The sequence below is a fragment of the Leptosomus discolor genome, chromosome 15 (genome assembly GCF_034619465.1).
Source record: "Leptosomus discolor isolate bLepDis1 chromosome 15, bLepDis1.hap2, whole genome shotgun sequence".
In the NCBI taxonomy this organism is placed as follows: domain Eukaryota; kingdom Metazoa; phylum Chordata; class Aves; order Leptosomiformes; family Leptosomidae; genus Leptosomus; species Leptosomus discolor.
In genome coordinates this window covers 14229230-14244935 of record NC_141405.1, presented here as the reverse complement: position 1 = coordinate 14244935, position 15706 = coordinate 14229230, and the positions used below count along the sequence as shown (strand labels likewise).

Sequence of the window (15706 nt, the reverse complement as noted above, 5' to 3'; positions counted from 1 at the left end):
CCCATGTGCTGTGGGCTTTCTTCCTGTTTAAACGATCTCGATCACGGAGCTACCCGCATTTGGACAGTGCCTACCACCATAGCACCTGGGGGCTTTATAAAAAAAAAAGCTGTCTGGCATGGCAGAGAAGATCTATCACTCAAGAACCTACTGGTTTCCTGTTGCCAATTCCTCATTTCAGCTATGTCTACTAACGGAGGGATAAAAAAAAAAGCAACAAATAAACTCCAGAAAAAGATCATCTTGTTTTCAGGCGAGGTTTAGATCAGAGACAAAACGAACAGAGAGACCCACCTTCCCGTGAAGAGCAAGTAGCTATTTCTAAAGCCACCCATGAAGCCAGTTTCCCAGGAAAAGCCTTGTAGGGATAGGTTCTATGCTGCATTTGGGTATTTAACAAAACGTGTTTCAATAGAGAAGGATCCTGTTGGCCCAGAGTACAAACCCAGGTTAGACTCCACCACAACTGGGGTAACCATTAACATTCGGCAAGGTATTTGCCAGCTTTGCCGATAAGGAAAGAGGCTCCGTCTTGTCATTCCTGAACGTTACATTTTTAAAAAATACAGACTTCTGGGAGCGGAAAGCGAAGGAGAAGTTGGCCCCCTTGGCTACTCTTTCATAGCCTTTGTGCAGGCAGCCTCACCCTGCTGGTTTAGTTCTGCGTCTGCTTTTGCCCATCTCCCCATCACACCCCGATTTCTAGATCAAAATATCAAATTATATTGTCATGTAACGGGGCAGAAGGAAGAATCAAATTATACCCAACCCCTGGTCCGTGGCAAGTAGATGTGTACCAGCCCTGAACAGGCCACTGGACACAAAGCAAGCTCCAACTTCTCCAAGCAGAATGGAATTTCTCTGTGCTCCAGATTATTTTCAGCTATTTATAGTGTACGTGTGTTTCTGAATAGATTGTTTGGCTTTAATACACTGGGAGAGAATGTAAGTGCACAGACATATACACAGAACACAGGGAAGAAGATGGTGAAACTTCCCTCTGTCGGTTTGAGGTGCAGATATTTGTGTCCTAGAACCTCTTGGAGCTTTTCCTTCAACACAGAATAAAACCTCTGTTCCTCAGGGGGTCCTGGTTAACTTTTGAATCCAAAGATGCCCTTTATATATCCAGTGAGGCCACTCTTGGCCTTCTGCTCCACCTTGTCCTCCAGAGGTGGGAAAGCAACATGATTAAGGGCCAGGTCAAAGAACAAGGGTTTGCATGGAATGGGCTGGAAGCCCGGAGGGAAGTGCACGAGGCTGACTTGCTTGCTGACAAGAGAAGGATCCAGACAGAAAGTCTCAAACCGTTCCGAGAGTGGCTGAAAGAGACCAATGCAGAAAGACAAATTAACACACATGTCAAATCGAAGCTGACAGGGGTCAAACAAGCAAAGAGGATTAAACAGCAACTGAGACATCAGAAGCTGAAGGTCCCTTGTGTGACATCTTGGGCCCTTGAAAACAACTCGAACCCCTGTCAAAGCATCGCTGCAGGATCTCTAGAAAACCTTCCCATGGGCAGGGAGAAAGCTGAATGATGGGAAAAAAAAAAAAAAAGATCCACACTAGAAGCTGGAAGCAGCTGACTAGCTCCTACCCAAGGAACCCCACCCTGCAGCCACCTTCACGACTTGCAGAAGGAAAACAAGCCTAATAAATTCTCTTAAATACCCGAGTCATGACCGAACTCCAATCAGCGTGGCGTTTCTTGAGTCGTAAGAGACGCTCAAGTAACGGGTTAAAAGTAAAGTTCATCTTTTTACTGAGTTTGCCTGAGCGCTCAGCTCTTACCTTGCCATCCTTGACCTGAGATGGAGACTCGGTCTCATGAGTATCATTTGCATCTGCAAAATTGAAGAAAAAGCAGTAAGAATAAAGGCTAGATCGTGGCATAAAGCAAGACTGTCTCAGGAGTCAGCTGCCCTTGGCTTCTGGGATATGAAAGGCAGTATTTTCAGTAGAATCGACTTGCTTTCTAGACTAAGAGGATGACACGTACTCATCTACAGCCAACACAGCTCTCCAGTGACAGAGAGCTGCTCCTTCACATTGTCATGAGAAGCTCATGAAAGAAGCACAGACTCGAGTTAAGCACAAAGCAGCAGATGACAAGACGACCCCAGCGGGGACTGTTAAAGCAACATCAAGGCTACCAAAGACCAGGCAATCCATCACTTCTCTGGGGTTTCCAGCAGCAGGCACAGCAAAAATAGCAGCCCAAGAAATCACAAAGCTCATCCATTTCCCCAAAGTTCCACTAACCTGACTGACACGGACAGAGAGCAGCACATCACCGCTCCCCCTCTTTCTCACTAGTTTTCCCAGGCACAACTGGGACGAGTAAGGCCAACTTGTTCGCTGCAAAAAACCTGCACACCACACAGAGCGTTCTCTGCGGGTTACCAAAAAGGTGAAGGGTTTTCGCATCTCTGGGCAGGCAGCAAGATGCCAACGTCTAGCCGTTGGTTGCCCAGCTGCACTACACACAGCTAGAAACAGCGAGAACTGGGGAAAAAACAAAACCCCCACAAGTTTTCCAGAGCCTACACAGATTAGAGTGAAGGGGAGAACCACTTGGAACTTCAGAAATGAAATAAAAGGAATGCAATAGCTGCACGGCCATTATTCAAGAGATGTTAAAGCTCTAAGTATAATTGTGCAACTCACCTAATATAGCTGCTGCTTGCAAGGAGTATTTCTCTGCGTTGACTTGAGTGATCAGATCCTGAACATCAGGCAGCTCCTGGAGCATTAAAGAAAATTATTTGAGAGCCTGAAATGTGCCAGGTTAAGAGTGAGGGCGAAGGTAAAACCTGACAAAGTTAAGAACTAAGAAATTAAGTCCTAGTGCTGACAAGCCTTCCCAGAAGAGGAAAAGCTACAGCACAGTCCTTCAGGCTGTTGTACAGCACGTGAGAAGAAGTGGTAAATTGATACGGAGTTGTTACAGCAAGCCTGCCTCTCCTCCAAAGCAAGGGGCCAGCTGAAGCGTTTCCACATCACTAGAAAGTCTCTACTATAACGTTCCAAGAAGTCACGCTTGTATTACTTTTCTCCCCACTTAAAGATCAGCCTTGAACTTTTAATGGCCTGGCACCTCATTGGCAATAAACACCAGGACAGAGCTTCTCCATAAACTTCAGCTCCCTCCACACACAGCACTGGGTTCCTACCTTCAAGCTGTTCGTGTGAGCTCCAGCTCCAGACTGGACCTCGCGGGCGTATTTCAGCACTCTCTCATACAACACAAGAGCTTCACTCCATTTCTTCACCAGCACATAGGACTGGGCAATGAAGAAACACCTGCAACAGTAAAGAGCGGATCCTTGACGGGTTTGTCACCTGTACCTTTCACCAACTCCAACGACTGCTAACAGGAGATATTATGAAGTAGTACTGGCCAGCTTCCCCTTAGCACCCAGCCCTCAGTTCACAGAAAGGCAGAAGAAACCCCATCAAAGTACTGCACAGCCCAGAGAGCTTTGGAATAACCACCTTTGAAGATGTGATGCCTGCTAAAGAAAACCTGGCAGTTTCTCAGTCACCTGTAAGCTTTGTACACAAGCGTCTTCAATCCAATCTCTTTTTGGAAGTTCTTGTCCTCTTCCAGGCCAGGAAGCTGTGTCAGTTCCACGAGGTTCTGGGCAAAAGAGAGTCAGTTACAAATGCAGGCATTGTTTTCCTCTGGAATCTGCTGGAGTAAGAGAAAGCTGCCCCTTTTAACAAGTCAACAGTACACTCCCATGGAAATAAGTTTCCAGTTTTCCAATTATATCAGTATGCTAACCTTGCGAAGGACACTCACTGAAACTTGTGCAAGTTTGCCCTCGGGACAGAGTTCCTGACACAAACAGGAATTAGGACAAAGACACCTCAGATTTCACACAAAGTAATTCTGTCACAAGGCATTTCCCTTTCCCATTCACAACTGCTTCAGCCACAGGCTCCCACAGTTCACAGAAAATTTATGTGAGAAACTGCTTATGAAGAACAAGAACATTTGAAGTATTTTTAGCTGCTACTTTCTCTGGCCAGCAGAAACTAAGGCAGCTATCAGGGGGCTGCATAAAGCAGTCAGAAATAACGATTCTAAAGCTGCATCACAGCGTACAACCAAGGGCTCCCACTCTAGCAGCACTTTCTGTTCACGGCTAGAAGGGTTCTTTGTTTCACGTGGATGTTGAACACCTTCAGCGAGGTAACTGCAGGTACCCAGTTGCTCTTCAGACCTCACAGGCAGTTTACGGGCCCTGCTGTATTTTCTACCACACCCTTTCGTACCAAAGCTCTCTGGTCACTATGAAGAATCAGATTTGGTTTCCCCGCATTACCTGCAAAATGATATCGTAAAGGCGGATCAGGTCCTGAGGCCGGGGGGTGCGCTTGCCATCCTCTTCTGCCCGCTGCTGCTGCAGCAGGGCCTTCTGCAGAGACTGCGCCATGCTCTCGTTGCGCTTGATGGCTGTTGACAGCTTGATGTAAGTCAAATAGCTAAAAAGATAAAATACCATCACCAGACCGTCAGAACTGCTCAGGCTTTACTCTTTGCTCTGCAAAACCTCCTCCCCTCAGTCTAAGCTGATACTAGTAGGGGAAAAAACATCTGAAAGGTCAACACCGAGAGTCTGAAGTAAAACATTTTCGAAGCTGCATAAGTCAGATCCTTATCCGTACAGTCATCCTTCGAGATCTCAGAGGCCCAGAACAAAACCCCCATAAACCAAAACCAAACAAACATAAAATCTTGACACAAAAGCATGACTTCTTCACACTAGTACAGGCAGCAATGTTTGCCTATTACCTGTGTAAGTACTGGATGTTGGACACCTTCCCAGAATCATTTTCCAGAGAGTGTTCACGCTGCTTCTGCAAAAGTTGGGGACAAAACGCTGCATGATTTACTTAAAACTGAGTGCCAAGGGAAAAAAAAAAAAAAAAACAACAGAAACAGCTCGAGGTTTGGGTAAACCAGGGGAGTTATAACAGACTTCCAGGCAAAAGAATGAGGGCTTCTACATTGCTATTCACCCTCTCCAGTTCTGAAGAGACTAAGTTAGAAGGTGATAGACCATTTTGCTGCTTTTTATTAAAGAAGTCCCAGCCACTTTTAGCATTAAGCAAGTTTAACAATAACAAATCAGTCCCAAAGAAACGCTATGTTGTTGAAAGAAGAAACACTGCTGCGTGCTGCTCACCTGGTCTGGTTTCAGATCTTCCCGAACAGCCTGAATGGCATCTCTGCACTCACTGAGTAAAGATTCAAACAAACGTTCCTTTGTCTCCTCGTTTTCTGCCTAAGAGCAAAGGAAAGTTAAGACAAATATCTATTAGAAATTTTTACATTTTGCATCCCATGACGCCAGAATTAACTGAGGAGATTAAACAAAGTTTCGCCCAAATTATGGCTTTAAGATTCACGGGTAGCCAGAACGCCAATCTGCACTTGTCTGCAACATGTTCTAGGGGCAAAGTGCCAGAAATTGCAGGGAATGTGGTCAGTGCTGAGAATTTAGTAGCACTGAAGGCCTAGCACACACACACCCACCCCCCCTGCAACAGCTACCTTCCCAGCAACTCCCTGCCCTTCCAGGATGGCACTCACATTGCTCCGAGAACAGCTGAGGTTGGACCGCACTGTGGGAAAGGCCCAGCAACAAAGGAAGGGCTGAGCATTACTGAACTGGCAAACTACCAACAGCAGACGGCTCTTGTTATGCTGATTTAACTGTTCTCACGTGGAAAGAACATGTAGATGATTATCTTTCCTACACTCCCACTCTAGTAATGCTCACAGTAGCAATAATGTGCTTGTTTGAAGTGTTTTTTGAAGTAACTCTGTATTTTAGTCGCAGGAGTGACCGAGTGCTGCTCTGCTGTCACCACAAGTTTTGTCAAAAAAAATGAAGCAGCTTTTGGCCTCCTGCACCAAAACCAGGACTTGAAAGCGACTTTTAAAAAGCAAGTTGAAGCCTGATCTCTGCCTAATGGGCTGGCTACTAAATTAAACAAACGCACACAAAACCAGACTCAACTCCCGTTCAGGTGACCGAGAAGGTAACCAGATGGGGATCGCACGGCTCTTACTGATTCAGTACGAGAAAACTGCCCAGAAACAAACCTCAACCTCAGCAATCGAAGGAGGGATTAAAGGCTATCAGCACTGTGTTATACCACTTCCACGTCATGCAATACATAAGATGAACTCTGCTGTAACAAATTTGCAATTGCCCAAATGAATAAAACACTCTCACAAACACGCTCGCTTGTTTATCTTCTGTAGAGCTCTGTAGTCCCTGCCTCTCATCTTCTCGGGTTTGCAAACCCACCATTAAGGAACGCTATTTTTGCTCCCTCACAAAGCCTCAGGTATCTTGACCGGAGATGAAAGCGGGTTTTTGGGGGTTTTGTTTTGGTTTAAGATTTGCTGCAAGAACTTTTAAGGTGGGACTAACTACTGAGAATAATCAGAGACGAGTCTGACAGCATTCTCAACCTCACCCAGAGAAGCACAGCAATTTCACTGTATGCACAAAAATGAAAACAGACACAGCTAGATCATCAGTCCAGCACCAACAGGGAAAGGGCTGGGCCGTGCAATGAAAATTAAATAAAGGCTTTCCTTTCTAAGCAAAAACTCCTAGGGTTAAGCTGATTCCATGCATAAATACACCTATGTTCTGATCTGGCAGACATCAGCGCACAGAACTGAGATACAAACGCTACGGCCGGCGATTCAAGCGCCCTGATAGACCAGCACAGGTTCATCTTAGAGGGACCAAGGGAACTGATCCCACTGAACCCATTTCTGAAGGTCTAGGAGCGCTCACTTCTGATTTCTTCTGTGTTCTAAAACACTGTGCATCATCTCTGAAAGTTATCACCACGCACTTCTGCCACAGTCCTAGTCACCAGAGATGAGCGCAGACTCCTTGAGGCAATATCAGACAGAAGCACGCTCCTGTCGCTCTGCCCTTTAGCCTTCTGGCTTCTACCCTGTTAGAATCAATGGGCTCTTGAAGTCATGCATTCAAGTCTACAAAAGAGCTGACATAAGTTATTTTAAACTTGGATTTGTATTTCAGTTTGGCTTATTTGTTCAGTTTCTCCTGTTTCACTGAGGGCAACGGCATCATTGCGCCGAGAACCTCCGTTTTTTACACAAAACATTTGCTTCTGATCAAACCCTGAAGAGCACTGCTGCCATGTCAGGGTTTCAGCTTAGCAAAGACTACCGGAGAGGCACCAAAGACGCCAGGAACCACAGCGCCTTTCGGTGAAGCTGGACTGCCCGCCACAGCTGACACAGCCCTCTGGGAAGGTAAAGACTGCTGCTGCACGCCCAGCTCGCACCATGGCTAGCTGTGATGCGGTACCACAAAACCCCTCTGTTTAGTCAGGGCTTCCAAGGAACACAAAGCAAGAAGAAAACCCGTTCAGATCGCTGTTCTGCCACAGCGTTATGGAACAGAGGGCACCTAAACTGAAAAGGTCCCACTGCCAGCCTGCCGGGATGGACGCTAGATGGTGGAACACGGAACTCTAAGCTGCACTTCCACCTGCCGGCCGTACTGCCGTACTACCGACGGAAAACAAACGGCAACATAAAATTCCTAACATTATGACAAGACTGGTTAATGCTGATGTTTCTACCCAGCCAGATCCTGTTCAGCCCACTCCTCAAATCACTCTTCTTCACACTGTCTCCTTCTCTGGCCCACTTACCTTCTATCTTTGTAGGGTTTTCATTTTATCATTTGTATTTCTATTTATCACCGTTATTCTGGTGATAAATGGGTTTTGATGCTGCAAAAAGCCCATCTTTAAGGGCAATGATTGTCACTAAAGATCCTTTCACTGCCTCTTCAAACAGCAAGGGTGCTGCACGCAGGCACTGGGAAGCAGAATACACCATCTGGGCACCATATCCAAGGAAAAAGCCCCACGTGGAAAACTTGGCTGCCATACTAAAGATACGCACCGCGTGTGCCACTGCAGGTGTTTCAGAACTGCTACATTTGACATCGCTTTACATCCTGACATTTAGCTCCTGCTTTCGAGGACTTGCATAAGTCAAGAAGAGAATGCTACGAATCCCACAGCGCCTGCTTCACCTGGCAAATTGCTTTTTGTTGCTGAAAAAACGGGATCGATGCGTATCTTTTTTTCTTTTGGTTGCTCTGAAGTTGAAGCATTTGAGCAAGATACTTAAATTGGAACAGTAATTCCAAACCAGTTACTCTTAAAACTGTAACCTCCACTTCCAAGGGACTTACAAATAAGAATACTTATCACCTTGCCACTGAGAGGCAGCACTTCTGGGCAGCACACAGTGTTCAAGAGAGCAGTAATACTCAGAACAGATCTCCCAGACTACCACTGAGTACTGTGGGAGCCACCCCCAGCTGACACTTCAGCTTTGGGTTACAGTCAATATTCCCACTTTTACTTTCAGCCTTCCAACCCCAAGTCTGAGAAAACTCTTTTAGTCCAGGCATCACGTATTATCTCGCATATTGAAGGAAAGGGGACAGAACATCAGCACCAGAGCTGGCTTCTGGGTTACCTGAACAATGGCTGCTTCATTGTCAGCCAGCCCCAGCAAGAAGATCCTCACTTTGTCTATCTTCACCGGAACAGTTCTTCCTCTCCACTCCACCTCACTCATCGTGGCTGCCTGCTTGGCTCGAGTTTGGGTAATCAGTGCCTGTGAAGAAGGGACGGAATTCATGAGCTTGACCGTTCAGGTATCCAAAACCGAACCTTTCAAATTCACATGAGACTTGACGATTTCGAAATCAAAGGGCTTTTTAGGAAAGCGTGGTTTCCCATAGGCCCAGGCCTGCTTGCTCTCTTCTGGTAAGTTCTGGCTCTTGAATGGAGCGCTGCAGCAATATTTGTGCTCGACAGAGCGATATGAATGCTTCAACTTGAAGCACACAAGTTGGTTACCTCCAGTTTTTCTGCAAGAAGACCTTCAGTGCCACCAGACCTCAGTCTCATCTGCATCAACTCATTCATAGCAGACTGGTCACCTGAGAGAATTAACAAACCAAGATCATGTTTCCATCTGAGTTCACGAATTATTTTAATATAGGAAAGCTAATCAACAGATTGATTAATCTGGGGACAAAGGGGATAAATATGCAATTTCATTCTGACTTCATAAGCGAACTACTGCCAACTGGTATTTTGTCTTTTTGCACAAAACCACAAGCACTGGTGCAAAATAAGTGTATTTCTCCACTGCTAAACAGAGCAGAACGTGTGCAGAACTTGCCCAAAATACTACAGACTCACTGCAATATCACTTAGACGACTATTTAACTACCAAGTCAATACTCCTTTCCTGTGAACAAGCCCTGCTCTTTGTTGGAGATTAGGTACCACCCCTTTCCTTACCAATATTATAGGCACAGTAGCGAATGTTGGGTGAGATCTCTTCCACCCGCTGGTTATACAGGACAGCTTGTTCTTCTGTGAAGGCGTTGGCCAGTTTTTCATATATGGTCCTGCAGCAAAGAATAAGTATTAGCACTGCAGTACACGTCATTTTGTGAGATGCTATCTTAAGGGAAGAGCTTGTGTCTCTACTCCGGAGGACGCTGTGCCTTCAGCAGTACCTCCCAGCTGAGCGCACAATTCACCCGGCAACTCACAGAGCTGCTGCACACACAGTGTATCAACTGACTGTCCACTGCTATTTACTAGATGAACTCGGTGAAGTGGGGGAAACTCACTTGCATTTGTTGAAAGCCTCCATTGCTGCCTTCCACTCCTGGTGTTCGAAGCGAAGCATTCCCGTGAGGTAAGCCATGTACGCCTGCGGACAGCACAAGGGCAAGTTCATTCCCCCAAGACCGACAGCCTCGTTTGTACAACCTTTAGCACGAAGGCTGCTGCGAGACCTACACTGAGTGATTAAGCCCTGTCCTTTTTTATTCGGTCCTCCCGCAGGAGACAACTGGTTACGAGCTACCCACCTTTTTTTAACTGATGCTGCTACATTTCTAAGGAGATGAAAGCAAAGATGTTTCTGGCTTGTTGTGCAATCAGCATAGCCCACTGATGTCACAGAACTCTATTTTTCCAGTGATAAGCTACAAAATGGCAGTTTTAATTAAGCGGGTACCGCTGCAGCCCCTTGTTCAAAGAGGCTGGTGTCCTAACACGGTTGATTTCTCTGTTCTGGGAGCCGAAGCTACAAATCTTGTGTTCTAGGTGGCTGCTTTAGGGCAATTAAACAGATAACAAAAAAGCATAGTTTCTTAGGCTGCGTTGGATCATCTTAGTCTCTCTCAATTCTTGTTACTTTTATTAGCTGTATCGCTCTTCAAAGCAAGGACAATCATTTGATCCACTTAATCAACTTCTGAACACCAGGCCCTCACCTCTGCTGGTGCCACTGGTTATTTCTGCAGCTCCAGCAGCTGCATTAACAACCCCAAGCTATTCAAAGGGAGACATTATCCAGTTTGAGAATCAGTCAACTTTGATTATCTACTGCTAGATGAGAATAATCTCTTCACCCAAACCCCAAAGGTTTCTTGTTCAGCTTTTGCTGTAAAACAAGACCAAAGTATCAGGGGTTACCTGAGCTTCCAGCTTTGTTTTGGCATCCACTCGGTTACTTTCACACAGTCGCTCCAGCTCCTCAGCGTGTTTCACGGCTTTGCGCAGGCGAGACAGCAGGTGAAATCGCTTGCGAGGCTCTGTGTTGGCCTCCTGTTTCAGCTGCATGGCATAACTCCAGGCTCTCTCTGCATCCATCAGAATCAACAGCAAATACCTGTGGGGCAGCAGAAAATCACAAAAAAATGACGTTCAAACAAGCGTTACCACATCACTAGTTCTTTGCCACGTGCAACGTCTAGTAACAAAAGTTCAGCTTGGTTAATAAGAGGCAGAGGCGTTTATTTCTTAACGTTCTAAGCATTATTCCCAACTCTTTTCCACTGTATTTCTCACTACATAAATGTAGTTCCCCAACTGAAGAAGAGAATTTGGTATCGTTCCGTAGCACCACAGACATTGCAAACACAAGGGATTTATGATCTTACGTTGCTCTTCAAACTGGTTCCACACAGGTAAGCATGTCTGGTTTCCCACCAGCTAACACACCCGGCTTCTTACCAACACAGGTGAAGACAGCATCATGTTTTCTTTTTCCCCACAAAAGAAGACGAGACAGCAGACATTTCAAGCGTTTCTTAAAGACGGGAAACGAGCCCAAGATCCTGGCCATTCTCCACATACTCTATCAGATGAGCATTCTACCACGTTTTGAAAATCTAAGTAAAACTTGCAATCCAAGGGATTGTTCAAAGGGAAGGGATTATGTCTCCAACCACAACCTCGCTGGCTACACCATTTACAGTATCAGCATTCACATGGCTACCTTGCAACAGATGTGAACAAGCATTTCCTCTTCAGTACCAAAGTAGTTCACCGATTAGGAAAAGAACCCAACTATCCTGGAGGAGAAGCTGCTGCTGCTCCCTCTTCTCTCGCTTATTCACATGATGAAGCAGGATCTGAGCAGCGCCTCTTCCCCCTGCACTGCAGCCTGAACTTTCATCTTTTATTAGTATCAACAACACACATCTCTGAAAAGAAAGATTGCTGAGTATATTGTACAGAACAGTTTTCCACCACACCCACATGAAAATAAATCACTGAAATGAAAGAAACCATTCATTAATATACTGAACGCTCGATTCCATCCACTGACTGACCTGTTATCTGAAAGAATCTCTTCAGTCACTTTCTTCCCAGTGAACTTGTGCCTGTTTCCCATCTTGAAGTTGAGAGTTTTTCGGAGCCGCCTTAGCCTACGGGAGCAATAACCCCTAAAGAAAAGACAACCACAGTCAGAACAACTTTGTTTCTGTTTACTGCTCTCTCCAACCAGGAAAAAAGGACTAAAGGCTGGGACAGGCAATGTTTCAACAACTAAGAACTCCATATAGGATATAAAGTAAGAGGTAGTTCAGACATTACTGTAAACCAGTGGTTAATAGACTACAAGAAAGGCAAGAAGACATGTAATAATTCCTGACCTTGAAAAATCAGCATGATGTTCTCCTTACTATCTAATTGCTTTATGTATGTTTATTGAACACTCAGTTCTGGAAGGGCATCGTGCCTATCGGTGAGGTGTTAATGAACAGGCTCTTAAAGGGCAATGGGGAAACGAGAGCCAGTCTGCCCCTCCTGAATGGAACAGTCCCAGCACATCACACCTAATGGCAAAAGCGTGCATCGCCTCCCACGAAGCAACCTGCCAAGGGGTATGTACTTGGCAGATCGTTTTTGTCCCTGCTGCAGGGGGTTCACATCTCAAAGGAAGTTAAGCCAAGCCGCGCTGGTAACTCCAGGACATCCACACTGGTTACTAACCTGTACCTCTGGAAGTCTCCATGTCGCAAACCGTGCTGCTGCTGAGACTCCTTCACGATCTGAAGGACTGTGAGTGGCGTTAAGGCAGACTGACAGTACGGTCTGTTACCGGTTCTTTGCTCTACCCCAAAGCATCAGCAGGGAACTCTACAGGTTCCATTAAGCACACACGCCCTGAGCGCAGGGGCACCAAAAACCTCCTAAAAAGGCTCAGCTGAGAGAACTGACGGTCCTAAGAGACCTCACGACCCCACTGCTTACTTCAGAGCTGTATGGCTGTCATCAAGGCCAGGACGAAGACGTACCACAAGCACCTCTTACAAACACCCACGAGAGTCTTGCTGTTACCAGAGCTCATTTCAGGAGCTATCATAAGCTATGCCATCAGACACACCTAGGCTAACGGCACTGACTGCCCTAGCTACGCCAACACCGCCCCCCCAGCCACACTCGTGGCACAGTTCTGTTGGCAAAACTGAAATGGAGAGCAGCTTTCCTGCCCTTAAGTGTCCCACCTCTCAGGAAAAGGACAGAAGTACACTGAGCAGAATCACTGCTGCCTTCCTGACACAGCTTCCACAAACACACTGCTTTCTGAAACACAGAGAGCCTCACAAAAAGAGCTTTTGGGAAGCATTCACAGGGCTTATTTTCTACTCAATTTTTCCAACACATTTCTAGTCTTACTGTGTATTACTGCAACAAGCACTTCATGACAGAATGCACTGGCCTGTAACTTGCAACAGCATCACTCCATGATTTCCATCCATTCTCTGCATTCTTTAGAATATTTGCTCATTTCTGTGCATCCTGTACATAGTTTATTCACTAGTTACTCTACCAAATAAAACCATGCTGTATTCTAGTAAATTTGTTGATGTTATTCATTTAGTTTATAAGGCAGATTATTTTGTGAAGTAAAACATCCACCAGAAACAAAAAAACTCTGTGCTCTATGTATTTATGCCCCAAAATTTCCCTTTTAAGCTTTACCAAGAAGCCTTAAAAAGAAAAAAAACAAACCACAAAACCAAAACCTGGCTATACAATAACCCCATCAAAAGAAACACTGCTACTATAGCAAGAGAAAAAGAAACTACCAGATTTTTAAAGTTTAAAATGGCAGATATCCATCAAAGTGTTTTCACCATAGCACTCCTCATCCTTTCTGTCTACCTAAGATTTCTTTTTTTTTTTTTTCAGACTGTCTTTTATCCTGTGCAGTTACTCACTGAATTCACAATATTTACTTTTTCATTGATTTAGTTATTAGTAACATTACCGGGGCCATTACTACGTGCACATCTTACTCAATAGTTACTAACCTTACATCACCCATCATATGCTAAATGAAAAACTGCAACCTTATTTCACCTGGGTTTTCCTCTTACCCAGAAGATAAAACTCAGCTCCATCACAGCTGTGCAGCTGGACTAGTTTCACATACAAGTTTCACACACAAAAATGCCATAAGCGCTACACGCCACATCAGGTTTCACAAGGGCTCAATCTGGAGGAGCTGGTTTGCCACCTCAGCGTACCTGTTCAGATTTATTCTCTCCACTATTGCCCACTTCAAGCACTAACGTTACCGCCAGCAGATTACTGACAGCCTGCTCTTATCTAAAGCTCGCAGCCCAGCGCAGAGTTCTGCTCCGACGGCCGAGGCCAGCCGTCACCCAGCTCGCAGAAGCTGCGGAGGGGAAGAACAAATCCGCACCTCAGAGATGCAAAGCTGACTCCCCCGTCTCACCCAAACCAAACCCTCACCGCCAGGGACGGTGCCGTCACCCGTCACACGCCCACACCAGCACCGCTAACCCCGACACGCTCAGGCCAGCGCCGCCCGGCGCCGCCGGGGCTCCGGCCCCAGCTCACAGCCCGGCTCCCTCCCGAGGCACGGGGCCGCCCGGCCTGGGCAGACCCGCCGCCCTCAGCGCCGCCTCCGCCACCCCGCCCGACCCCCTTCCTGCGGGGAAGGAGCAGCGTGGGCCGTGCCCGCCCGGGGCCTGCGGGCCCCCGCGCTCCCCACAGCGGCCGCCACGTCCCCCCCGCCGCCCACGGGGCCGGGCCTGCCACGTCCTCCCGCCGCGGCGCAGGATGCTCTCCAGGCCCAGGCTGTCGCCGAGGCTACCGGCCTGCGGCCCCGCCGGTCTCTCGTTCTCCTTGTTCTCCTCCGCGCCGCCGCCGCCGCTGCCTCCTCCTCCTCCTCCTCCTCCGCCGCTACCGCCGCCGCCTCCTCCCGCCCCGCCGCGGCCGCCGCCAGCTCCCTGCCGCTCCGCCGCCATCTTGTGCCCGGGCCGCCGCCGCCGCCGCCGCGCTGCATCATGGGCCGGGGAGGGGGGAGAGGAGCGCGCCGAGGCCATGGCGAGCGCGGCCGCCGCGGGGGCAGACGGGATGGGGGAGGACCCGGGAGGGAGGGGTGGCTGGCAGCGGTGGGCTCCCACCCGGCATTTGGGTACATCCCGCACATAACCCCGCCTCGGCTTGATCGGGCCCTCCTGGCTTTGCCCCCCTCATCCAGCCCGAGGCTGACACCCTGCAGCCCCCTCCTCTGCCCCAGGGCTGATCCCCCAGCCCCGGGGTTACCCCCCAGGATCAGCCCCCCCCCCCAACCATGCCCCCCTCACCCACCCCAGCGCTGATCCTCTCCAGCTCTCCCCGCCCAGGCCCAAAACCAGCCCTCAGCCCCAGGATCACCCCCCCCCGGATCAGCCCCAGGATCAGACTCCCCAGCCCTGACCCCCTCACCCACCCAGGGCTGACCCTCCATGGCCTCCCCATGTCCCTCCTGCTCAACCTCTGGCTCTGCCCCAGCCAGGCAGGTGAAACTCAGTGAAACCGTGCCTTTCCTAGCAGAATAAGTGTGATTTTTGGGGTGCAGGTTTGGAGACCCTGATGGAAATCTGCTCTGCAGGGCTGGCTCTGAGGTTTTCTGGCTGAACCGACCGGAGGAGGCTCGAGCAAATGGTGGCACCTTCATCAACCAAGCAGCCCGGGAAAGGACCGAGGACGTGTCCGTGGCTGGAGGCTCAGCCAGGAGGGAGTCCTTACAAATCCATCTGGTGCCCGGGCCGAGACGGCTCACGCCAAGTTGCTGAGGGGCTAAGGTGGATGTACCCACCCTGGTCCTCAAACACCTGCCAGGTGCCTGTTTCTGGGAGCAGGGACTCATCGGGGCGATGCCGTAGCTGGCTGGTGCAGGGCCACCCGTGCTGCTGCGGCCATCCCGGGGGAGCCTCTCTTTCCCTTGGCACCTTCCTGGGACGCCTTCCAGCCTGCTGGTCTGGGCAGCCCTTTAGGAGAG

The 15706-nt window shown here is 48.1% G+C and overlaps 1 protein-coding gene across 4 annotated transcripts; it reads right to left on the bottom strand.

Moving 5' to 3' along the window:
• Window positions 1-226: 226 nt before the first annotated feature.
• On the bottom strand, window positions 227-14702 carry SRP68 (signal recognition particle 68). 4 transcript variants are annotated; one of them, XM_086473502.1, is made up of 17 exons: window positions 14654-14702; window positions 14504-14599; window positions 12400-12466; window positions 11736-11849; window positions 10594-10789; window positions 9741-9823; window positions 9403-9512; window positions 8953-9035; window positions 8567-8707; window positions 5199-5297; window positions 4805-4869; window positions 4335-4494; window positions 3549-3643; window positions 3177-3306; window positions 2671-2746; window positions 1795-1847; window positions 227-1322 (listed from the first exon to the last, which is right to left on the bottom strand). In XM_086473502.1, the coding sequence occupies exons 1-17, from the start codon at window positions 14685-14687 to the stop codon at window positions 1095-1097; spliced, it is 1830 nt and encodes a 609-aa protein (XP_086329628.1). In that variant the 5' UTR covers window positions 14688-14702; the 3' UTR covers window positions 227-1094. The 4 variants fall into 4 exon arrangements, with proteins under 4 accessions (XP_086329628.1, XP_086329626.1, XP_086329625.1 ...); XM_086473500.1 differs by having other exon boundaries at window positions 14504-14596; window positions 14663-14687; XM_086473499.1 differs by having other exon boundaries at window positions 14504-14687.
• Window positions 14703-15706: the final 1004 nt, after the last annotated feature.

What these genes read in the sequence shown, in the direction of transcription:
- SRP68 (XM_086473499.1), bottom strand. Translation starts at nt 14,687, where the DNA reads ATGGCGGCGGAGCGGCAGGGAGCTGGCGGCGGCCGCGGCGGGGCGGGA. An exon ending in AAACAAAGCTGGAAGCTCAG is followed by an intron (nt 9,824 to 10,593) that starts GTAACCCCTGAT and finishes TGCTGTCCGCAG; the next exon opens with GCGTACATGGCTTACCTCAC. An exon ending in CTACTGTGCCTATAATATTG is followed by an intron (nt 9,036 to 9,402) that starts GTAAGGAAAGGG and finishes TAATTCTCTCAG; the next exon opens with GTGACCAGTCTGCTATGAAT.